The sequence below is a fragment of the Lathamus discolor genome, chromosome 1 (genome assembly GCF_037157495.1).
Source record: "Lathamus discolor isolate bLatDis1 chromosome 1, bLatDis1.hap1, whole genome shotgun sequence".
In the NCBI taxonomy this organism is placed as follows: domain Eukaryota; kingdom Metazoa; phylum Chordata; class Aves; order Psittaciformes; family Psittacidae; genus Lathamus; species Lathamus discolor.
The window spans coordinates 39,115,553-39,141,410 of NC_088884.1; the positions used below are offsets into that span (position 1 = coordinate 39,115,553).

The following is a 25,858-nucleotide window of genomic DNA, read 5'->3' on the forward strand; positions in this document are numbered from 1 at the left end:
CGCTTTGCAGCCTAGAGGGGAAGGATTTGATGTGTTGGGGCATTGGGGCTGCTTGTGTCTCCCTAAAGCTGATAAATGCCTGCAGCTCCAGCCCTACGCAGCAGGCACCTCCCAGGTAGGGCTGTGGGGAGCTGGAGATTGGCCACACTGTGGCATGGCTGGGGCAGGGGCTGGTGGCCCCAGGGGACTTGCTCCTGCTCCCTGTCTGGATGTGCTTAGCACAGACCCAACACAATATCCATTACTGGCCTTGGTAGCTTTGAGGTCACAGCCCCTTAGATTTGAAGGCTTTAGCTGTAAGACTCAGTAAGTATTATTAAAGCAAGGTGGCTTGCTTGTAGGTACCTCTGAAATACTGATCCTGCCTTCCAGTATGAAATACTCCCTCTCTCTGGTACATGTTTTCACGACTCTTTTTGCAGCCACATTGTGTTACACATTTGGCATCCAGGCTATCAACCTGTAGCAATGGGGACTTGCTGCCACTTGTCTCTCTGCAGACAAGATGGAGCTGTATGAAGTTACCATGTATTTCAGGCCAGTCTTGCCTTGTTTCCCCTTTGTCCATGTCACTCTTAAAGAGCAGAGTGACCATGAGCTAACTTACTGGTCTAGAAAATGTCATTTGTATGGTTGCAAACCGCATCAAATAAACATCCATAAAGCCTTATCAGTCAGTTAACAGCAGGGGGGTATTTTTATTTTCCCCACTATGCAGCAGACTTAACACACTGGTACCTTTCAATTTCTCTAAAATAGGTATATATTCCTCAAACATGAACTTGCAGTCAGAGTTAGAGATCTGTTATTTATGATGGAGGAATTTAGAGATGATGGGACATGGCCCTGCAGCCGGTCAGCCCCTACACCAACAACTCAGCTTTACAAATTCCAGCACAGAGCATGAACACATCCAAGCCATAGGTGCAAAATCCGGCCATGCGTGCAGGGACCAGCCCTCTCTTTGTGCTGATATATCTCATCCTGCTCAAGATTAACACCATCCGATGGGAGCAAGCTGCTGCTGTGATTTGTCTATCCTGGCCCTGTTCTATCCTCAGTCTTCTCCAGCCTTGCCAGATTCTGTAGGTTTGCCTCGCTATTCCTGGTAGGCACCAAGCTGGCTTGCATGATAGGTCACACCTCTGCGAGAAGTGCTTCTTAACAGGTCAAAACAGCCAAGACAATTGTGTTTCTCAAAGTACTTTTATTCATGCAATAATTTGACATTGTTTATATAAGCGAACATGAACTGTAAATTGTTGGGCTTGCTAAAATAGTCCATTTACCATGCTGAGGCGAATAGTGTACTGGGAGACGTGCCTAACAGAGCACAGAGCCTGCGGATGTTTGCAAGAGTGGGGTAACACACTAGATGAGGAGACAAAATTTATTCTGGTAAGTCATCCCCGCACTAGCTTCTTTGCAAGCAGCAAACAGAATATTGCCGATAACCTGGAGCTGGCCCATTACATGCGCAGTGCTATTTGTGTACTGTAAATTACATTTGTGGAACTTCACAGAGCAGTCATTCCTAATTTAATGTGTCTACGTGTCTAACAGACGCCTCTATGGGACTCAACTGAAGCTTTTATCTTCCTAATAGCTACGGTGTGGCTACCCTTCCCCTCCACTGAAGAACAAACATAGTTGATGGGCCAGGGAGTGCTGGCAGAGGTAGCAAAATCGTTGCTTATAAGATGCATAATGTCCTGGTGGAAAGCAGCAGTGCATGTCCTAAGCAGCGGTTAGGCTGAGAAGGTGATGGAAAATAAGCAGAGCTGGATGATGTGAAGCTGAGATGGCTTCTTCAGGCTTAGCACTGCCTCATGAAACTTGCTGATGTCTGGGCTGGGGAGGATAAGCACTTTGCTCCAACACCTTAAGCCCTGGTGGAAGCTGAGATGAGAGAAGAGAGTAAGGAGATGTAGTGGGACTGGACCCTCAGTGCAGGTTTGTATTGGGCAGTTTACAGTTATCTCTGTTTTCTGGCTGAAATCCCCATACAGAGAGAAGCGCAGCTCCTCAAGCTTACGTACTGTGAGGACACAGCTAGAGAACAGGGCAGACTTCCTCCGTAGCGACTGAAAACCCTTCCTGTACATGCACAGCTGGGGGGAGAATGGCCAAACTCCTCCGAAGCCTGTATTGCTCTCCTGAATTTAACAAAGCTCTATAGAGGAGTGTTTCAAGGAGAGCAGCAGTTGCTTTCACTTTGTGTCTAGCTGTGACACGTGTAAAATGTATCATTTATACCTAAACTTTACTGTTTCTTAAAGTTAAGCTCATTGGTAAATGAAGTTCCTTGACAGTTGCAGGCGCAATTAAACTGAGAAAATATTGAATTGAAAAGTGTCGCTTTGGTTCAAAGAAAAAATAGAGAATAGGGAAGAAAGAGTGAATGTGGGAAGAATACCTTTTTTTTTATCTGCTAATGTAGGGAAGGGAAAGATATGTGTTTCCACCGCTGTCACAGGCTGATAGAGCCCTCTTCCCTGGGGAGAGTCAGCAGTCCAGGCCTCTGATGGCTGAAAAGCTAGAGGATGCTGCCAGCAGCTGGTATTACCTAGTAACAGCCACCCAAAGAATCGGACTGCTAGGTTAAGGTACTGTTTATTTCAATATCATTTCACTTTGTCGAGGCTCTCATTCTGTTGGTCAAACCTGACCATAACAGCTTGATTTGCCTGAGGACTTGTTGCAGGTGGCAAGGGTGAGGTTGCACCAGAACACCTTACTGCAAAACTGTGTTTGAATCTCAGTACTCAGCTGCTGTCAAACTCTGGCACCACTGCATCCCGTAGCATGGAGAAATGCCTCTGTAAGTGCCTGTGAAATCTGTGCTCGGCTTTTCTGCACACCTGGAATTCCCATAATCTGAGTTTAAACATCTCTTCCTAGGGCTAAGAAGTGTCCTCTGCTTCCTACACTGATATGTGTGCTTTTGTCTAGTCTCTTTGAAGGATTTGAAAGGGAGACACTGCTCAGAGCATGTCTAACGAACGCACACCAACAGTTTCCAGACTGAAACAAAGCTGGAAGAAGTAGAAGTGAGGAGAGTGGTTGATTTTTTCCCCTCCCAAGCCTACCCAGATGCAACAGCAGAGTCGTGCGCTATGTGACAGCCTTACTGGAAGGGCTCCTCACTTAAGCAATTGACCAGAGGAGGAGGAGCAAGCAAATCTGTTCACTCCTTTCCCAGCTTCAGGGGGTCCTGAAGACCCTCAGAAGCCACTGGTGGTACCAGTTACCTTGATAGAGAGCGTGGTTTGTAGTCTGAAGTGCAACTTTCCGATCCAGATTGCTGGGTGGACAGGCTATTCACACGGCCCATGCCGCTTGCTGGCTGCTGCAGCCCCAGCATTCCTGCATCTCCCCTCCCTCTGTTCCTCCCAGCAGCTGAGCTAACCTGGCCTCTCCCTTGTCTAGCGAGACCATCTACTTGGATGCTCACTCATGGGAGAATGCTGGCCTCACACTCCAGGCTGAGTTTGTGTAGATGTGGATGAGAGCTGAAATCAAAGAGCTGCAGCTGCTTTCAGGGCCTCCTTTGGGACTTCTTGTAGAAGCGGCAGCCGAAAGGCCAGGTTGCTACCAGGAGGTTCAGGGAGGTGGCTTAGCCGCCCCTGAAGCAGCAGGAGCCACCTATTGCTGGCTCAGGTTTGGGTTAATGGAGGACGTGTGTGACACATCTGGGCAGTGTGGGAGCAGACCGGGGGAAGGAAGCAGAGACCAATTTTGCTAGTGATCCTGGGCCATTTACTTGTCTACCTGGGGTACCTGCAGCCTTCCAGCTGAGGATCTCTGCAAGAGTGGAGCCCTAAGCTCAGCTGCTCCTGCAGCTCCATCACCTCTTGAGAGAGAGCCACAGTCCTGGCATCACCAGGGAGGCCACCTGGGAGCAGCATTTTACAATAAACAGCCACTAGGTAAAACGTATACATGCTCCAAGGAGCAGAGGTCAAGGCTCAGACCCCCATGCCCAGCTCATCAGCAGTTTTGCCCCTTCCATTTTTCTTACTGAAGTTCAACATTTAATCCTTTTATTTTCCCACTCTACAGTGGCACAGCTTCAGTAGGAGAGGGAGGGCTTTTGCCCCACACATGTGGGGAGACTGATTTTTCAAGCATTCCTGCAGACAGAGATGGTGGGCTGAATCTCTCCGGACTGAATCTCTCCAGGCTGAGGAGGGAATTGAGCCCACACCTCCCCTTCTAGCCACTTGAGTGGAAACCGAAAGTGTTGGTAGGTCTTACAGAGATGTCATGGACCTTAATCTGAAGGAGCGGCCAAAGGTCGCATTGTTCAGTGCGGATCCAAAGTGGGCAGAAGAGCCACCTCTGCTTTCCTGATAAACTCAGTGGGTGAGCCTGCACAGCTCGCTGCCATGTGTGAAAGCCAGCCAGCCTGCGTTCACTCCTGAGGCTCCCTACAGTTTTACCTACAGGGTCACAGATTTCAACCAAGTGGCTTAAAGCATGTCACCATAGTGCATTCGCTTTAGGTGCCCAGCTCCTCTTGCTTGGGGTTTGTCTGAGTGTTGTGTTCTGCCCTTCACACTTTCAGCAAACCCTTGTGAGAACCACTTGCGGGAGAGGACAAGAAGTTCAGTCAAACCCAGAGCAAGCACGGTCAAAGTTTTCTTTCACTTTTCTCATTAGAAAATTCCACTATGGCTGTTTCTTTACTATCCAGGTTTTCCCACAAGTGCTGCATCTCAAACGTCTCTGGAGCAGCAGCAGAAGTAACATTTTTTCCATCACTGGGGGTCCTTTGTTGTGAAGATGTCTCAGAATCTGTTAAAGGTGGTGCAGCGTCAGCATTTGACGTTGTATTTTGACTATGGAAGCTCGGTAAACTCCATCGCTGAATGTTTCTCTCCTGATCTGTTATGAAACCGGCCAAGTTACTAATGTAGGGTTCATGTTTGGGCTCCCCTATCACAGTAGGAAGTGACTGATGCACCTCAGAGCCTGGGAAGTATGTAGTGACTTCTGGGGGGAAAAAGGGATCATCCAGAAGACTCACGTTCGTCTCAGTTAGGCTCCTTTGGAGCGTCTCTTCTGGCATGCTTGTGTTGCGCTGTGCTTGCGGATCTGGTTTGCCCAGCACATCAAGTGCTTCCTCCTCAGCTTCAGAGATGACGACCTCAGGAACTGGTTTGTTTGTCTCAGATGAGGTGTCGCTGTCGCCAAACGGTGCCTCGTTCCTTGAGGTTTCAGTTATGGGTCCAAGGTCGCGGCTACTGTGAAGTCTGTTGTTCCTGTCAAGTCCTTCGTGTTTCTTCTTGAAGCTCGAGGTGGAGTATCTGCCCCTTGTGTGCATTTCCTGCAGGCGCCTGATGTGCCCCTTTTCATCTGCTGGGAAGAACACTGAGTTCTCGCTTGTCTGCCGACTGTAGCGCCGCTGAGCTGGAGGTGAAGGGCCCTCGTGGACACTGAGGAATCTCTTGACTCTTCTCAGCACTGAACGTTGCCTTCGGTGTTTCTCCTCTTCCCAGGGCCACTCTTCCCCGTAGAGGAATTCAGTGTCAGCCAGCCTGCCAAATAAATCCAGTTAGTAGGAGTCGCTTATATATAGAAAGTGTATGTGCTCTGCGTGCACATATATCCCTCTGTCTCAGCAGGAAGACATAGGAACCAAGGCCCTAGTGTGTCCCAAGGAAGGGAATGAAAGAGGTGAGAGTGCCAGGAAATAGTGCCCCTGCCTTTAGACAAGCCAGATCACATGGAAAGCTCTCCACATCCAAGTGTCTCTTCTCCTGAGGATGAGGCTGGGAGGGCATCCAGCTGGGCATCTGGCACTACTTCATATTTGAGCTGCAGCCCTCTGTGGCAGCTCCGCATGGTTAAGCTTGTGAATAACATGAGGGAGAGGGGAAAAAGGAACCCTGTTTGGTGCTGTAGGTAATTTTCAGGAGAATCCTTCAGGCAAAAATAACAGTGAAAAGGCTGCTCCTGGAAGCAACAGGGTGATGGTTTCAAAAGATGCTGGAATTACTCAGACGGCCAAATCCCACTTACTTCTGGGGCACGACAGTGTGTCTGAAAGTCCCGCCTGTACCTGGTACTCTTCTCCTGCCCAGCCTCCGTGGTTCTTGAGAACAACTATTGCTGCATCTGCCAGGCAATTCAGTACACATTGCTGACCCAGTGTGCCCCAGAGGACAAGTCAAACTGTCACAGTTGCCTGTTCTAAGTGTGCAGATGGCAAAGCAGATCAGGCCAGACCTGAGGCAAGGAGAACAGGGAGGCAACACCAACCCAGAGGGACAGAGGAACTTCATCCAGCATTTATGAAGCTCTTAGAGTCATCAAAGTGTTTGGGTCAGAAGGGACCTATGAAGGTTATCTAATTCCAAACCCCCTGCCACAGGCAGGAACACCTTCCACTAGACCAGGTTGCTCAAAGCCCCGTCCAACCTGGCTTTGAACACTGCCATGGATGGGGCAGCCACAGCTTCTCTGGGCAACCTGTGCCAAATGTTGGCTCGAGGGGGCTGGAAAAGACTTTAGACTTTGGCTCAAGTTTTATTTATGTCCTTTGAACTTGGATGAATCTTTAGACCTGGTTTTTGAGCTGTGCATAAGAACTACCAACTTTTTTTAGAGAGATGAACAGAGAAACAGTTCAGAGGAGAAAGTAATTGATAAAAAAGTCAACACCTCAGAGCTGCTTGCATTTCACAGGGGCTAGCATGGAGCCATTTTTCATTCACCCCCCGCTTCATTTTTTGTGTGAAGTGCTTCTTATTAAAAAAGTGTTTGCAGACTTAATAATGTTTCTGCTCTGCCACCTTTTCTCCCCTTGCAATTGCAGTAAAATCAGTTATATTCTATGAGTTTTTCTTCTTTACTTCTTTAAAGCAAAAACTAAGCAGATTTAATTTTGAGAAAGGCTGGAAAAATCTGGAGAAATGGAAAACTTCTTGAAATAAGTTTTTGAGTAAACAAATGGCTACTATAAAGTTTTTAAAAGATTTTCAGATTAAAACATCTACTTGCCCTTGTATTTGTTCGGGCATGGCGGTATTTACACCTACTGACCTGTTCTATATTACAGTGTGTCACAAGTTTTTAAACTCAACAGCTTCTAAGCTAACTAGCCTATCATTGATTTCTCATATAGATTCTGACAGCACCAGGCAGCCCTCTCTTCTCTGTATGTTTCTTTATAACAGTGGTTCTTGTGTCAGCCTCTACAAATAACTCCTCTTCATCCCTTCACAAAATCTGGCTGCTCCAACTTCCATGCCCAGGTTATTAATCAATGAAAAATCGTGCATTTACAATAATTTCTTGTCTATCTTCACAAAAATCTGGACCGATTTCAGCCATCATCTGCTGCCTAAACAAGCACAGGAACAGCTATTTTGTTAACTGGGGGATGTATGAAGAAGCTGTAGTAAATAATTATTAAGAAAAGTCAGTTACTGTCTTCAGGTGCCATCCTGTGCTCAGAGACTATCAACAAACCCTCCCTGCAAACATACTCTATTTAGTGATACACAATTTAAGCTATGGGTGCCCAATTCCTATGAGCACAGGGACCACTGGAGACATCACCCCCCTCAACACTAGCCTGTCAACTCCCTCCTAACATCATTTCCACCTTCCTTGCTCACAGTATTGTCACAGCCCGCAGCCCTGCTGTCCATCAATCGACATGGGCTGTAGGGGTGGTGATATTTCTGATGGCATCAAGACCCCTTAGTGCCACTCACCCCATTTCAATAGTCGATCCAAGAAATGAAGGAATACAGTAATCAGCAGCTGCTTTTGTGTAGGGTGGCCGGGCAGAGGAGTCATTCCAGTAAATATCTTTCTCCATCCTTGGTAAGTTCATGTGCATCTCATCCACTGCCAGAAGTGAGACCTTAGATTTTTTTGGTATAAATCATGTCAGTTTCAGCACAGTACAGTATAAGACATAATCTGCTCTGTACTCCCGGGGGTCAAGATTTCTTTCAGAAACACCTGAAAGTAATCTCTGTGTACTGGCCTGCACACCGGGAAGAGACTCGGTATTATAAAATATACCCCCTATATCCTCCTACACTCCTGAAAGCAGAAGTGTTGTTGTAACTTAAGTCTTCTGTGCTGCAAAGACATTTGTGTCAGATTGAAGTCCTCATGCATGATGTAGATAAATGGACATGTGATCCTCTGCATGCTGTGGGAAATCTGTGATCCTTAAAATGCTCAGAAGTAGAGAAGCTTTCTGATAGGCTTTGCCCACATTTAAGACATTCAGAACCAAGCACGTGGCCAACCTGTTCTAGGACATTCCAATACATTTTATACAAAGGGCTCTGAGGCACCATAGCACAAGTAGCCTGAAGCAGTGTTAAGCTGGAGAGCATCTCTGGCAGCTTGAAAGCCTTTCCCACTCCTCTCCGTACCTGCATTGCTTGTTTTGCTTACTGTGCTGGTTTAGTTGCCCTGCCCTTGCTTCCCCTACCACCTGGGCTCTGCTCTGCAGTCTTAGTGGTCCCCAGCAGACGTGGGGTCCAACAGCAGCTCAAACCTATGCTTGACTCTACCTGCAAGGGGAGCAGCATGTGCCACTCTTCATGTCTTTGGGCTCATTCAGACATACAGGGGCTGGTGACAGGAGCTGTTTGGAAATTGGGGGTAGCTGCAGTAAATCTGTACCCTGGCAATCTCACACCTCCTGCCGCTGAAGATGCTGGCTTCTGTGCCCACCACAGATGCTGCTGTCACAACATAAATCATGGTATGAGCCCTGCTTATTAGTTCATGGCCCTGCCTGGTCTTTTTGGTATCTTCACTGCCATTTTTTTAAAGGCAGATTCATATACAATATTGTAATCTCTAAACATTCAGACTAGCAAAATGTGTCCTTCTCTATGTGGGAGAAGATGGCTTTTGGATTTGCAGGATTGACCTACATTACATGTTTTTCCAGGCATAAAGTGAGCTTATAGTTTGAGGTCAGCTGTTTGCTTGTCTAGTCAGGCATCATAAATGCCAAATACTAAAATCAAGATGCATTAACTTGTCAAAACAAAATCTGTGGATCACAGCCATAGATACTCCTTCAGGGAAAGAATTTGTTATGCTGACACTTGTTGTCCTTAGTTTGTGCCTCAGTATAAGGAATAGGATTAAATGTAATGATAACCTATAGTACAGTAAAGCTGGAAGCAGAAATAACAACAGCAACCTGTAAATTCCTGTCGATGCACCAGTTAGTTTCAAAATCGTCATCGTCTTCTCCAAATGGATTAATAAGTTGTTCAGCAACCTGAAAGGAAAATGAGACAGTGAATAGAGGTTGGCATGCCATGTCAGGACTGCTGCCACAGAGAAAATAAGATTGGATTTTTCTCTCTCCCTGCCTGTCACTTCCAATCGTATCTTGAACTCCCATATGATGGTTTTACTAGCCTAGTGAAGGAACAGCTTGCTTTCCCTATAGATTCATACCTCTATGGCTCATTGGTGCTGTCAATCATAACTGTCACTGCTGGCCTGCCGGGAATTGAGACATGTCTGGGCCACGCAATTGTCACTTAAGATAGTCATTACGTCTCCTTACTGTTGACTTTGGCTGATTTAAATGAATGTCTTGGCAGCTAGAGGCTCTGTTACTGCATTATGCTATACAATACTCCACCAGCCCATTCGGTCAGTATTCCTGAGCCCTGCAGCTGGAGTCTGCTGGAAGGATCACAGCTTGTCTCTCCAGCTCAGTCCTCAGCCCCTGCTTCTTTATCAGGGGGTGATGCTGATGGCATACCTCCGAGGCTTTCCAGGAAAAGCAGCCCACCAGAAGACTTGACTCAAGTGAATGCTGTGCATCATGCTAGCTAAAGGCAAGAGAGAATCTGAGCTTGTTCTTTCATTCAACTTGCTGTTTTGGGTTTCTGCACTTGAAGTGATTAAAACTGCAGGGGAGAAGCCCATCCTGTGGAAGGCATTACCAAACAGTGAGCTCCAGCACCTTTGTGGTGAGGTGCCCGAGTCTGGGAACTAGGATGGGAAAGGAAACCTCTCTGGCTGCCCATAGCCTTATTCTGTCCTGTCCCCCTCACCCCACAAGGATTAAATATATGGAAAAACAACAGACACTGCCCCCCACTCTATGATCACCAAAGTCTATTGTGAGGAGAAAATTCATAGCTGCTGGGGGAGAAAAAAGAGATGATGTAGGAAAAACTGAAAAAGATTTAGGGAATTCAGACTGCTTCTCTATTTCTCAGTTCCTTGGTACACTGAGGTTAAATATACTCTCTCCTTCATGCTCTTCTCCTCCTGTTTGTCTTTTTAAGCCCCAGTTTTGAAACCAATCACATTCTTGCTGACCCTCCCAAGCCTTCTCGATGGCCACCAGGGCCAGGCACAGTAGCAGTGGCCAAGTCCTCAGTTTAACTTAGGTATGGGTAAATCAACTGTATGATTAAACAGCCCTGCTCATGAACCTCACAATGGATGACTATGATCTAAATAACTTATAATAGTAAGAGAGTCACTCCCTGGCTATTTATTCCCATGTGCTTCTATGTTGTACCAGTGGGTAAGAACCTGCTGACTCTCCTAGGTCACAACTTCCCAGGCCAGCAGTGGAAGACATCAAATGAAGTGCCAAGCAGACTAACACAACAGAAACACCCCAAAATCAGGAGGAATGAAAACAAGACAGGGGACACTTCTGCTCACACTATTGGCCTGGGCCATGGCATTACATTTTGGGTATAGCTATGGAAGTAATGCAATAAGAATGACCTGCTTTTGCAGGGAATCACCACCCAAAAATCCAGTGCAAAACCTGTCACATGAGCTAAAAAATGTAAGCAGGGTTGGGACAGAGGGAACAGCATTGGTGGCCTTTTGTTTGGCTGAGCTGGTCCTGGCATGTGAGACACGACTTTATTCGCTGGAAAGGAGTGCAGTGCTGGACAATTAAGCCCTGTATTTGGACAGTCCGTCTATACCTGTAATGATAATGGAGTGTCTCACATGACGGGAAACTTTACCTCTGCATTGTAGGTATAACAAACCAGGCCTGAGGCCAAGGCAAGAGCTCATTTTAGCCATAACTTCTGAGAAATTGCGAAGTTACTGGAAGTCAATAGCTTGGGGCTCTTTCTGCAGCCTGGCAGCCAAAGCTCAACACACTCAACAGGAAACTGGCTGTAACCTTCAAGACAGAAATATCCTGACTCAGGGCCTCTGCAGGTTTCAGCAAACCTCCGATCCAAGGGAGCACTGCCGGTATTAAATCTGCTTTTAAAAACTGCTTCTCCTCCCTTTCATTTCCTTATGCAGAAGATTCTTCAGTTACAATGGCATCTCATACCTGCTATAGCCAGGATTTGGCTGGCAGCCCTGAGCCAACCTGGAAGAGATGCTCCTAACAGCCTTGGGTGCTGATGAAGGGGAAACCTTTCATCCTTCAGAAACACCAGCAGGAAGGTCAAGAGGAGCAGCTTAAGAGTTTTGTAATCAGTAAATCCCTGGACAACACTGCCTAGAGCAATGTGCTTTCCTCACTGCACCAGCCTCCGTTCCTCTCTCTCGTGCTCCCCTCAAGGCTGGTCCCTGTGTGGCAAACCCCTTTCCCCATGAGTTCCTAGGACATAGGACTAGAGGAGCTTTACTTTTCCCTGCAATTGACAGCTTGGTGTGCTGCTTTCTCTACTCTGCCCTTTGAAGCTGGAAAGGGGGCTATAAAATTAGACAATTTTGCTCAATTTATATTCTAACAGAAAAGTTAGCTCTAAGTTTCCAGCCATGATTAATAATCCCAAAAGGAAATCTCAATGCACATAGACCCTAATGTACCAATTTGCTTTTTATTTGAAACTTTTCTCCTTTCTACCTTGATAGTCACTGCAGAAACAAGAACTGCCATGAGGTATGCCTTAATTACTCAACTATGAGATTGATGGTGATATGTTAACTGAGCAGCCATCGATGGGTAGCATCCAATTCTATCTATAACTCTTCTTTATAATGAACATTTTTATGCGGTAGGGGTGTAGCCAATATTGGCCGCTACTGTTTGATAGCCCTCTGGAACTGGAGACCTTTAATTGCTTGCATCTGATTAAGTTAACAGCAGATATTAAAGGCTGGCTTTGAGCGAAAGAAAGCATGATTCAGTCCCGTTCAGCCCATGACCTTTCTATAAAGCTAGTTTACCTTGAGCCATCCTGCGTAGAAGAAGAACTGTAACAGCGTGAAGATCGGAATGTAAAGATCTAAGTCATGTCCCTGATACCCTTGGTCAGTATCCAAAAATTGGCGCCCTATCAGGCAGGCAAAGAAAAAAGTATAGACTGCGAGAGTAACAACCTGCAAAGAAGAAAACTTCACTGAAATCATGTAACGATGCAATCTTATGCATAAAGCAACACATATGCAAAGGCTTCTGACTGCCTTTTGCCACATAATTCACAAGTCTGTAGGAAAGTATTATAAATAGAGGGGTCACAGAAATAATTATGGCCAGGGAGAAGACCCAGGAAACATAAAAACCTTTCAGTGCTTCCCTCCTCTCTCCCAGCTTATGGAAGGTCTTCAAAACATCTCTACATTAAATGTGACTTAAATATGACTCAAAAGTCAATCAGGCCTTTGTGATCCTGTGGGAGTCAACGAGTGTTCAACAGCTCAGAGAATCTGGTTGAGTCTATGGATATCTTTCACCAAACTCCCATTTTATAGATATGGTGTTTGGAATTTTGTAAAGGGTTAGAGCTCAGTACCTGGGTATAGACCAGTGGAATTCCAACCCAGTCATAACCAAACAAAAGACTACACCAAGACCGGTACTTATTCATCTCCTAAAAGGAAAAAAAAGAAAGAAAGGATAAAAGAAAAGGTAGCCCCCAAGAAACTAAAATAGCACGGGGTTCTATTCTAAATTATAAATATTTTGTTACAAGTCATTTTTGCACATGTGAAAGGACAAGGAGATACAAAAGTTTGGCATATAGAAATTGTTACCATAATTATATCCAGCACCCCATTGTCACACTTGAATATTCATTTGGCTTATGGAGTTGGAATGCTTAGTATATTATGGGTTTCTTCACAAATTATCTTTCATTTCTATCTTATCTACAGTCAAGTGATACATGAAAGAGAATATATTACATCATAAAAAGGATGTCTGACCACTTAATGAAATATTCAGGGCGGTTATCTTCCTGCAACTGATATTAAAATCTTCCAAATGTCACATTACTCTCTTTTTCTTTTTTTACCCTGCAGCAATGGAACAAGTATGAATTCACCGTGATGTTACAATAAATTTTTACTCATCAATTTGGTGCTTTAGTTAATACCTTTTTAGTCATATAAATACAATCCCAGCGAGCTGCTGCTGTGTGTGCTTGGGAGTACATAGGTACACAGAGACAAGTGGTATAAAGCCTCAGTAAGATCACTTAGACGACACTGGAGAGCTGTGCACAGTAAATCAAATTATGGAAGTGAAAAGCTACTGCATAGCAATCACAGATCAGTTTTCTGTAGATTTACTTTTTCTACTTACATTCAACAGCGTCTGCAGATCTACACTGTCTCGAATCCTCCCCTCTTTTCGTGCCTTTGATGCCAAATTCCCAAACCAGACAAATGGAACCCAGTATTTCAGGTGGGGAGACTTCAGGTCATCAAAGATTTTTCTTTCATATCTTGTCATAAAACCTGTTTAGACAACAAAAAACAAAACCAAAGACTTCATTTGTTCTGTGCTTTCAGTGTTAACTGATTGTCTGAATTTTTAATACAAGTCTGTTTATGTGATATTTGCATAGAACTAAATGCTATTTATAATTCTGACTAAGTGCTCTCTTCCTTTTTTCCTTTCTTGAGGTTTTTGCTAGGATAGATCTTGCCTGAAACAACTTCTTTTGCAATAATTACCTGTTACTTTTCAGCAATGATGGCTTTAGACAGCATCTCCACATGTGCTGTAAGGGCACTTAGGTGACCTACTGATTGTGACGATTTTTTGGTAAATCTGCAAAGCAGTGAGCAAGCAACAAAGGATACAAGCACATGCATGAAACAGAGCTCCACAGAGACTGTGTCTTCTGCCAGCAAAACACTTCCCTGCCAGATTGTGTTTCATGTTTTCTTCGGGGTTACGAAGGCGTGCAAAGAGAGGGAAAGGGAACCATGCACAGAAATCCCGCTGCTAGTGGGACGCCGAGCCAGATGACACGCTGTGAGGCTGCCGGCTGAAGCTGCTCTCTGCCTGGCAGTTTGCCTCGCTGGGGTGCTGGGAAGGTATTATGTTTCCTGAAGAGTTCCCCTGGCCTTGCGAAGTCCTGCTTCCCCCTTCTGCAAGCAAGCCCAAGGTCAGAGGGCAGGGGAGCCAGGGCTGTGAGGGACAGCACTTGCATCAGAGCAGGTCGCTGCCTGGGACTGTCAGGGGAGCAGCTCTACCTCTACCCTCTTGGGTAGGAAAGCTCTGCAATGTTGCTCTCCTTGCAGGCAGCCTGTGAGATAAACAACCTCAGAAAATTCATAAAGGTGCATTCACATTTTCTTGTGTCCAAATCCTGTATTTTCTGTGGTTTGAGTAATCTTCACATTTGGAGAATCTTAGCTTTCTGCTAAGGTGTGTGTCACCTCCCCTGCTGCATATAAGGCTTCTTCTGTTTTGTTGACATCAGCTCCAAAACAGGACAAAGTTAGTAACATAACAGCCTCAAAATAAGTGGCTCAGCCAATCAATTACAAGTCTGAGTGCTGAAAATTGAATAGGGGAGCTGAGAGTAGACAGGATTTTTTTCTTGTCTCCAACTAGTAACTAAGAATTGTTGCCAACAGTTGCTAAACTGGCTCATTGTTGCTGACATTGCTAAAGATACATGACGCAGAGAAAAAATACAGAAACCCAGTTGTGTTTTGTATGAAAATGTGAATAAGGTAAAAGGAGATTTATGAAACACAGCAACCTTCATAGATATTCTGCTGTTGAGAAAAATGCCACTGTTGTACGGTTGCAACAAGTCAGCGCAGGAGGTGTGAAATACTGCAACTACTGAGAAGGAACGCAAGGACAGGACAGAAAATTCCATGGAAGAATAAAAGTTCAGCAACAAGACACAGTACTCCTGCAGTATCATAGAATTTGACAAAGATCCCTGCTAAGTTTGCAGTTAGCTCTCATAATCAAGAGCACAGAAATAATCAGGCAACCAGACAAATAGACCTGCTAGTCATGACTCCTAAAAGACAGTTTTTCAGGCTGCCTTTGATTTTTGGCTGGCCAGCCTGCTCATTATGGGACAGGAAAAGGTACTTCTATCAGACTGAAAGAGACAGGCAGACTATGGGAAAATTGACAGTCTGGAGTAAACACTGGACGCAAGTCACTTCAGAGGCTCTGGGAAGTCATCATCTGGAAGGACACAGCCTGAAGAACAGCGAAGGTACAAGGATCAGTTCAGCTCTCCACTGTTAACTGGGTATCTTTTTGGTTAGAAAAGTTCAACAAAGCCTTGCTCTTAAAATCATAGAATAGTTATGGTCGGAAAGGATCTTAAGATCATCAAGTTCCAACCCCACTGCCATGGGCAGGGACACCTCACACTAAACTGTGTCACCCAAGGCTCTGCCCAACCCAGCCTTGAACACCGCCAGGGATGGGGCACTCACAGCTTCCCTGGGCAACCCATTCCAGTGCCTCACCACCCTTACAGTAAAGAACTTCTTCCTTATATCCAATCTAAACTTCCCCTGTTTAAGTTTTAACCCGTTACCCCTTGTCCTATCACTACAGTCCCTAGTGAAGAGTCCTTCCCCGGCACCCCTATAGGCCCCCTTCAGATACTGGAAGGCTGCTATGAGGTCCCCACGCAGCCTTCTCTTCTCCAGGCTGAACAGCCCCGACTTTCTCAGCCTGTTTTCATACGGGAGGTGCTCCAGTCCCCTGATCATCCTCGTGGCCCTCCTCTGGACTTGTTCCAACAGTTCCATGCCCTTTTTATGTTGAGGACACCAGAACTGCACAGTACTGTATGTGGGGCCTCATGAAAGCAGAGTAAGTTATGGCAATACAACCAACATGCAGTTCAGAACCATGTGCTGTTACTGCAACAAGCAGATAAAAGTTTAACTCCCTGCTTCTGTGTTATGTGAGAAAGAGTTAATTTAGGTACTTCCTTCCAACAGAGGGTTTAAAACTCCAGACTTCAGCCTTTTGTAGGTATTCATGTCACTGAGCTCACACCTCATGTTTCTCTTCGGCATTTCCTAGCAGCTGTTTTAGGCTGCTCTGCTCATCTGCTGACTCATTACTCATGTTTTTAAGACTTGTGTTCTTGGGCATCCAACTTCCCTCTCGTACTTTGCAGCCAACAGTATTGGTATGCTTAGAACTGCTGCTAGGCATTTGACGCTTATGGCATATGTGCTGCAGCACTCAGCATCATAATGTCATGAGTCCACATGCATCTACTGCCTACAGCTCCATAAAGAATGCTAACAAATGAAAAAAAGTTCAGAAAAGACTTTGAAGATTCTCCCTACAAGAAGAAGTAGGGAGAATCTGTCCCTGAAGACAGTGTCTTGTAGGGAGAGACTATAGATGGTGCAGTTCCTAAGTTTATTCAATCCTTCATTGCACCCTGTTAACAGGTAGCGATTGAGAGAAAAACGACATTTTAACCTAATAAAAAAATAACAACCCAAACCCATTCCAGACTCTGGTGATTAGAAGATGACCCTGTGCAGGTTCAGACTGGAATAAAATCCTACTTTTCACCAGGGAGTTCACCATTGTGAATGTCAGTTCACCTAGGATGCAGTGTAGTCTCCAGTATACCCAGCTGAATTTTAGATCAGGGTGGAACTGATTGAGCTACCTAGAAGGTATTATAGCTCAATCAGAAACTGCAACATGACAAAGGATGTTGCTAGTAAGCATTTATGGCTTGTGTTATGGATGAGTCAGACTCCATTATCATGGTACTGTTCTCAGATTTAAAATCTATGAATTTAAGCAGTTCACTTACTGAAGAGAGGAATTTGTAGCGATAGTTACACTGGGCATTTCTGTCTAATAGAGAAACGCAAAACCTGCACAAGTTGTTGCAATGATGACTGTGCTGCAAGTATCAGATTCTGCTGCTCATGTTCATATTAAATGCTGCACTCCCATGCAGTCTCACATGTAATGCCACAGGGAGCTAGGGAGGGGTAATTGCAAAGTACTGCCTTAATCACTGGATGTTAATGAAGCAAAATATACCCTCAAGTGCTCCGTACTGCATCAACAAAAAATATGTGACACAATATGTATTAAAACCTATAGAACAAGCACTGAAATCCAAGGAGCTGACTACACTATCAATCCTTATTTATACCATTTGTAGAATATTTTCCATTGTTCATAAGAAACCCCAACAACCAAAACTTGCTTTCCAGTCTACAATTCTTGCACAACACTGCGACATTTTGTCTCTTTTGGAACAGATTGTCTTTAGCAATAGGGAGGCAGAGCTGGATTAGCCTGCTGGAAATGTTGAAATTTTCCAGTGTGTACTAGAAGCAGATTGCTGGGGAGAGTGACAGAAGCTTCCCTGACCTTTCACAGGCCCAGGTATACAGCTTTGTTGAAGAGCACAAGGAAGAGGACTTCAAAATCCAACTGAATCCAACATAAATTTTAGATAACAAAAGACTCATTTTTTTTCCAGTAAGATCAACGCATTCTGCCTGGATTTTTGTTAATATCCAAAGCTTCTCACACATATGTCAAATGTGGATATGTATATACACACTGCATATTTTAACTTGCTACAACTTTGCTTACTAATCTCTGCCAAATGAATAATTTTAAGTAAGAAATGCAAGACATTCAGTAAAAAAAGTATGACTTCTCCTATTTAGAATATATCCCAATATCTCTGCACTGGCATTCTATCCCTGACACTGACCACATGAATCAGAAGGCACGGCGTCACACCTTGCCTTTAAATACTTAGCAGTCAGACCTTCACAGGCAAGCAGTCTTATACGATTGAGCTCTCTTTCCCAGCATCACACTTAACAAGTTATGAAAACAAACAGAAAATAAAGACATGCTTAATACTTAGTATATTTATTCCTGAAAAAATGTATTTAAAGTGAGATTTTAAATATAAAGAAAAAGCCCTCAGGGTTATTTTGGATTTTTTGGGGTTTTTTTCTCTTTTAAGTAATACTTAAAATGTGAAATCTACTTAAAGTACAATCTACTTAAAGTAAATCGAGATAAAGCTGTACTTGTGAAGCGCCTACAGAGATCAGCCTCTGATACATGAGACAAGTTGTATCCTATGCATCACGGCAATGCCATGTGTCAAGTCACCTTTCCTACTGCATCATAATGCATTGCAGCTACATTATTTTTCATGTTTTGGAGAAGGTTGTGCACGCTCCATATATCTGTGTGTTTCGGGCAGGCCTATTGCCTCCATGATGTCAGAAAACAGATCCACACGAAAGTCTCCAACTCATTTGATTTCTATAGTGTCACTAGATGAAGACTTCAAGAGCATTAAAGCCACACACTTAAGGGCACACCATTTAATCCACTGACAAAAATGTAGTTGCTTTGACATAGAACCATAGATTGGAAAAGATCTTTAAGATCACTAGATCTTAAAGACCTTTAAGACCTTGAAGTATTCAAGGCAAAGTTGGATGGGGCTTTGAGCAAGCTGGTCTAGTGGAAGGTGTCCCTGCCCATGGCAGGGGATTGGAACAAGATGATCTTTAAGGTCCCTTCCAACCCAAACCATTCTGTGATTCTATGGATCTATTATTCCAACTATAAAAGACATGAGTATGAGGCACACATGGGGCCAAAGAGGTAAGAAAAAATGAGTTTGCCTCCTTCCCTTCTTGTGCCCCCACCTCTGAAGTAAAGGAAAGAAATCCAGGGGAGAAGGACTCCAGTACCTGCTCCAACCACGTGGTCCACGGTAGGGAACCTTTTGTACACAGCTGTGCTCACCGAGCGAAAGATCAGCAGAGATGTTAAATTCACGTAACGCATGAGAGTCCTCCTTAACAAGCGCCCATATTCATCTCTGCCCTGGACACAGCTAGAGATGAGGAACATCAGACGATCTGGCCATGGCAAGTTCACAAACTGGTTCCACCAGCGATTCACCACCAAAGTAACGTAGAAACCTGGGAATTAGAAGGGAAAAAGAAGTGCAGTGCCTGTCAGGATTTCTGTTTAGGTCACTTTGATTTGGTAAGCAGAGTGTTATTCAAATCAGTAAGCTGCTACATTTCCCAGAATAAATGCAGTATATCACATCAAAACCCATGATGTAATCAACACTCATTATTTAATAGACACTGCAACTTAATGGCCGTTTCCAGCTGAGATTCTCATACTCATTAACTTCCAAATTTCCTCTTCTGTAGTAAACCTTGAGTGGATTTAGTGCTCTGAAAGATCGAGCACAATGTATCAGTGTTAGTAGGCACTAAATATAGATGTACATGTATATGGGGAAACTTTACTCTTATGCTGGTATAATTTGAACATGAGTACAAATGTTGATGTGACAAAAGCGACTTGAATTTAAGGAGATCTGCTTGAAGCTGATGACTTCATTGTGAACCTCCAACCTCCCATAGGCCCCTCAGCTCTGAAATGCTTCCATGCACAGACATTCACAAAATGCCTGAACAGAGACAGTGCTGGAGATTGATTTCACATGTAACCGGTACTTACCAAGCACAAAAGTTACCGGGATTTGTTCAGCATATTTGTCACAGTAAATTGATAACTTTTCAAAGAACCGTTTTTGGCTACCTGTAAGAAAAAATCTGCAGCAAGAATAAAATGTATCTGTCCTTTCATAATATTCTGGCACTAGCTACAAAGTGCAAATAGGTATAAATAATCAGGTATGTGCAATCAGGAGCAACCTTGGCTAATGTCTTCAAGTGAATTCTTAAAGGTAAAGTCCTTAACACTTTTGGCATATAATACAGAAGCTGGAGAAGAAAACAGTATTATTCTCTGGTTTTTGCAGTTTTCTCATGGCCAATTTGACTGGCAGTACTAATTGGGATCACTACGCCTGGAGAATTAGTTTGCTGTCTCATAGGGACCAATGATGACAGCAAGTCTGTAAGTAGAGCTTACCCTCCTTTTCCAGAGGGCTACTTACTAAAAATGGTCAGGTCTGGTTGAATTGCAAAAGGTTACCAATCTCCAACTGCTCTTATTTGGAAATGTTTTTGCAGTAGTTTTTTTATTCTTACTCCTACTAAATATTTCTCTTCCACAAGATTAAAAACACAGCTACTGTACTTATTTTTCAGTGAGGACAATATTCACCAAATGATAGATAATGAGTGGAGTATGGCAGCTTCTGCCCATGGGGGAAAGGATGTCTAATGCAATACAACAAGCCTAAATGTAACATTTTTTTTAAATTTGTACAGATTAGTATTACACTTATTCTTTGATTTTATATAAAAGGAACACATGACAAATATTTGTTGGGTTTTGCTTACAATTGTGCAATAGAACCTGGAGCACGTATAGAAAGCTTTCGATGGTGTATTTACCATGGTCTTTAGTTGCCAATTTTCAGTAAAACTAGATTAATTTTAATACATTTGAGACTCCTGTGTTTCTTTACGTATTAATGCTGAGTTTACAGGTATAGAACATTTTGCAAAATTAGTGATTAATCACAGACAAACTGAAGCTCATTTTCTCCTTGCTTCACTTTGCTTGAGCAAACGCTCAGGTCTAATTAGAGATCAAGGCAAGAGCTGAATCATGATTTTTATACTTCTGTGTGGTGTACTTCATCAATTAAAAGTTTCACTTCACTAATTGATGCAACTGCATCTGTCATACAGGTGTTTAATTCACACCTTGGTGGAAGAAGCAGCTCTCCTAATGTGACCCTCTCAGGTGCGGGGTGACACACAGCTAACAACCACGTCTGGTTTCCATGAAGTCTTGCTTGGCTTTCTGCAAGCTTAGAAACAAAGTTCGCATGCCACCCTAGAGTTAAGCGAAACTTTTCTTCTGACTACATAACCTGGCTCTCAAATTACTACCTTTCAGGGTTGTTAAAGAAATTACCACTGAGCAACTGAAGACACAGTTCTGCAATTAGAGTGAAAAGTCTATACTTAACATCCAAAGCAGAGAGGCACGCTCACTGCTGCCAGCTCAACATCAGAATGATAAAAGCTATATAACATAGGCTAGCCATGGGCGTTTATTTAGCCTAACTTCAGTAGGATGGCTGCTCAACAGTGGGCTGAAAGTAGAATCAGCTGAATATGATAGAAAGTATTTTATTTATATCCTACATGCTTTCTCTGGAACATTAAAGTAAACATGGAAAGGAGAGCATATTAGAAAAGTTCCAAGGAAAAGACAATAACTATGTTACAACCTCCCCCCATCATTCATCAGCCTAACACTATGAAGTATGAAACTTCAGTATAACGTTTAATGAGATGTGAATTGGAAAGAGTGTACCTGTATAATACACTTATCGCTGTGTAAAGAGTAGCAAAAACAATAAATTCTCTGTACAGCAATTTGTAGATGCTGCCTTTCCACTTTAGGAGTAATCTGTGAAATCCAAAGAAAGTGGCATTTGCTACTTTGCTGGAATAAGTGACTGTCATCGTCTTGGCAGGCTGAGCCTAGAAACAGTAGAAGAGAAGCAGGAAACCAACAATATTTTAGACATCATATTCTAACCTGAATGCACCCTTGTATAGATAGACACATAGATATACACACATACATTCATATAATGGTATAGGCATACATAAATACATGCTGTATGTATTTATATATATAGAAAGAGAGAGAAAAATTATAATCGTGCAGTTACAAGCCGCTTTGAGACCTGCAGATTGACTGATGTGAGGCTGATTTTGGGCTTTACCTCAAAGACCACTCAAAAGCAACAGCTAGCAGTGAATGTGGCCATCTGCCTGGGGAGCAGTGGCAGGGACACGTTACACCTCTGAAACCTCTGCTTACTCTCAGTTTGCTCCAGTCTGGTGTGAGGAAAGAAATTTGCTTGAAATTCTCTTCAAAACTTCTTGGCTTCTCAACAGAGAGGTAAAGCTGAATTCCACAAATACACCTTCCTCCCCAGCCAGTATTTTTAGCTAGCTTTGGTAATTATACTCATCTAAAACCAAATGAGATTTGGAGACTGCCTCTTTCATTAGTGGTTACGACAGCAGCTGAGATCAGGTGGGGAACCCTGTTATTTCTTAGCTTGACAGATAGACATACTCATCAATACTCACATACTCACAATACCACGCAAAAAAGCCATCGGTTTGTTCAGGTAGGAAGCATGTGGCACAGTGTAATTAAAGCACTAAACGCATACAGGTAAATCTTTTATGCTGGGTTTGTTACTTACTTACCCAGTGCAGGGAGGTGCTACAGGGACTTTCATGTGCTTACAAAAAAGCCCCCAACAAATTAAGTCCAAATGTGGATGAAACCAGTTTTGTTCAGCGTGGAAGAAAGGGAGTAACTAAGACAAGACAAAGCCTCAAGGTAGTTGTGTATCATAAATAAGATTCTTGTCTCTATTCTCTTGATGCCACTGTAGGTCATTTACTCTCAGAAAAAATAATCTGAGCCCCTAGTTAATAGGTGGCTTGATGGTATTCCATGCAACATGGCTGTGTCTCTGATGTGGAGCACGGAGTAAGCCGTTAAAATTCAGCTGTAAAAGTGCCACTTTTTCTTTCAGTCACCAAGGGAATTAGCAGGGAAAAGACACATAAGCCTTCTACTGCTGACAGACTGTCTCTTCTCCTCTGCAGAATGGCTGCTCAAGGTTTGCCAGTGTGGGCTTGGAGATTGTTTTGGTGTTATTGGGTTTTTTTAAGATGCATGGATTTTATTCTTTAGCATCCAAATGATAGTTTTCCTTTTTTCTGAGACTTGGAACAGGCCTTTGAATTTTTTGTTCTTGTTGTTGAACTCCATAAAGTTCAATCCAGGAGCCAAACTGGCTGACTGGCATGCAGAAACGCAGTTCCGTCTGCTAAAAAGCCTGTGGTCAGGATGAAACACTTAAGAAAATGGAAGCAGAGATTTCGATTTCCCAGCAGAAATTGGGCTTTATAAACAATGGGAAAAGTCTCTGATTGGGCTATAGTGGAGGAATGGGGTAAAAAAATACTCTTAATGATACACTGAGTTCTCTTAAAAGTATAGGAAGCTTCAGTCCTTGCCCTTTGCCCATTAATGCTGGGGAGTACGCGTGTTCAACCCAAAACATCAAGAGATGTGTCTCTACCTCCCCACTAATACCTAATCTGTAATGGAAACCTCCGGTGGGACTACCCACGTGTAGGGACTTAGATCTAAAAATGATATCTGATAATGTGAGGGCTTATAGCCTGGCGGGAATCCAGACCCCCAGGGTAACGCAGTGCAATGATTAGAACATAAATTAGACAAAAGCAGCCTGAAGTAAAATACAAATTGCTAACTGTGTGGGCAACAAAATATTGGAACATGGGACTGGATAGACGCGCTGTGGTTTAGGATCTTTAAGATGAGAGCAGGTAGCTGGACAAAAGATGACCTTCAGGAAGAATTCACATAGCTGGGACATACAGGGTTGAGGCTGAGTGGCTCTGCTGGTCTCCCCTGGTATCTGGGCACCTGTCCAGTCCCTTTTGTTGTGGCCATGGAGGGAAAAAGACTGCTTTGCAGCACCCTCATAGCCTCTGCAGCTCTGCAGGAAGGCAGTGATTGGTGTCAAAACCATAGAATCATAGAACGGTTTGGGTTGGAAGGGATCTTAAAGATAATCTAGTTTCAACCCCTTGCCATGGACAGATGCAGCTCCCACTAGATCAGGTCATGGTGCTCAGTTTCTGGATATGGGGTTCAGAAAGGAGTCATCCTTCCAGGCATCCATGACTGGATGGTGCCAGAAACTGGCCAGGAGCTGAGCTGAACAAAATGGGTCCACCTTCTCTACAGACCTGTGGCAAATCCTGTCTTGCAAGGCCTAGTGGATGGGGTTTGGCCACAACTGCAGATCTGTAGTGACAATAGGATTCAGAATTAAGAATATTTCCCCATCCCATTAGACTGGGAAAGGAGAGTTTTCTCCATGCAGTACTATTTGCCTGCTTGATTCAAACAACTATATTTCACTTAATCAGATTCCAGCCATCTCTCTTAGCAGTTTACTTGATGCCTTTGGCTCTGGATAGAAATTCTTCACATTAGCTTGAGAAGCACTGGTCGTCTGCAGCTTTTAATTTCCACCTCTGAAATGGGGCAAAGAAAAGTGGGACTGCTACAGCAGTTTCAGCCTTCAGTACCTTGGTTTCCTTGCCCTGCTTTGCCTGTGAGGTACTGTGGTTTTGCTTCCTGCTAAGCAAATGCATAATTGACTACACATGATTGGGTTCATATAGGGGCTTCAGGGTAATATAATTCAATGTCCTAAAATATACATTAGGTCAGATTAGGTGATTTAGACTATATGACTATATGATCTAGGAGAGACAGCCATGTGTCTGTCTGACTAGATTTCACAACATAGCAAACAGATTTAAATCTGCACTTGTGCTTTTTTCCCCTGGGAACAACTTGGGTGCAGCTCCCCCCCCTGCTGCCCGGGAACTTTTGGCATAAAGCCTTGCCCCGAGTCTGGTTCTTGCACGGTGGTCCCAAGACCTTGCTTCCTGGGCAGCATGTTGACTGAGAGTCTTTCCAACATTAGTTATGGACACAGGAAATTAAAAAGCTAAAACTGAGACAGATAGGAAGAGCAAAGCATGACGATGCCCCCCAGCACATTCCTGCCTGGGCACTATTTTGGCCAGGCCACAGAAGGACAGAGAGCACTAGATTAGATACAACAGGCACTGGTGTCATGACAGGTTTTTATATCAATTGTGTTGCTCTTAACTTCATTAGCAGGTACAGAGCAAGGCTTTCTGCTGGATTTGCAAGTTGAGGACATAACACAAGTTATGTCCATTTTATGCCTGCAGAGACTTTGGCTCATATCTGTGATGCTGCTTTTCCTTTCGCTTGGTGTTTGTTTCCTCTCCAAAACTTTCTCAAGCACAGGCTGAAATGTGAGTTATATATTACACAACTTTTTCTAAGATGAACAGAAGCCTTTAGGCATAAACACCTAAAAATAAAACATTTCCCCCCACCCCTACTAATATTGAGCCCACCTATAAATGGGATTTTTGCCTGGATGCGAATTTCAGGATGCATTAGGATTCAGAGAGAAACCGCAGGAAAAAATAACAGCTATCAGTCTCCTAACTGACCATGAAAGGCACATTAGAGAATGTATAAATAAATAGTGGCTCTGCTCAGACCTACCCCTTGTCATTGTGTCACCTTTTTCCTTAGTTCATGGGGTAGTAGAGAAAGTGAGTGAGAGAGATTCAAGTTAAGCTAACTATAAAAGCATATTAGGCTAAAGCTGTATCCTACTAACCTGCTATTTTGATTTGGCAGTCCAAGCCTGAAGGCAAATCCTGGACCCTTCCTCTTCCTCAGGCGCCCCAAAGTCCCCTTCAGGTCTGCAATAGTCACCTTGTTCTTCCTTTAACCTGAAGCAAGGGGCTGCTGCTGCCGAGCCCCAGGAGGAATGGACTGACAAGAACAGGGGTTAAATGTCTTTCCACTTCTGGAAGTCTGTTTTTGCCAAGTACTCTGTCCTGTCAGTTACAGAGGGAACAAACGCAAGCAGCAGCAGCAGCAGCAGCTGCTGATCTTGCTCTTTTCTAGTCTATAATTATAACGCCACTTGCCATCGGAAGGACCCCTTTCATTTGAAGGAAGAATCTTGTGATGGTTTGGCTGGCACCT

The 25,858-nt window shown here is 43.8% G+C and overlaps 1 protein-coding gene across 3 annotated transcripts; it reads right to left on the reverse strand.

The window, feature by feature from the left end:
• Nucleotides 1–1,187: 1,187 nt before the first annotated feature.
• On the reverse strand, nucleotides 1,188–25,555 carry BEST3 (bestrophin 3). 3 transcript variants are annotated; one of them, XM_065668844.1, is made up of 10 exons: nucleotides 25,485–25,555; nucleotides 21,500–21,669; nucleotides 19,721–19,815; nucleotides 18,931–19,164; nucleotides 13,526–13,680; nucleotides 12,735–12,812; nucleotides 12,169–12,321; nucleotides 9,188–9,268; nucleotides 7,725–7,876; nucleotides 1,188–5,540 (listed from the first exon to the last, which is right to left on the reverse strand). In XM_065668844.1, the coding sequence occupies exons 2-10, from the start codon at nucleotides 21,649–21,651 to the stop codon at nucleotides 4,634–4,636; spliced, it is 2,007 nt and encodes a 668-aa protein (XP_065524916.1). In that variant the 5' UTR covers nucleotides 21,652–21,669; nucleotides 25,485–25,555; the 3' UTR covers nucleotides 1,188–4,633. The 3 variants fall into 3 exon arrangements, with proteins under 3 accessions (XP_065524916.1, XP_065524923.1, XP_065524931.1); XM_065668851.1 differs by lacking the exon at nucleotides 25,485–25,555 and having other exon boundaries at nucleotides 19,721–19,801; nucleotides 21,500–21,582; XM_065668859.1 differs by lacking the exon at nucleotides 1,188–5,540 and having other exon boundaries at nucleotides 7,744–7,860.
• Nucleotides 25,556–25,858: the final 303 nt, after the last annotated feature.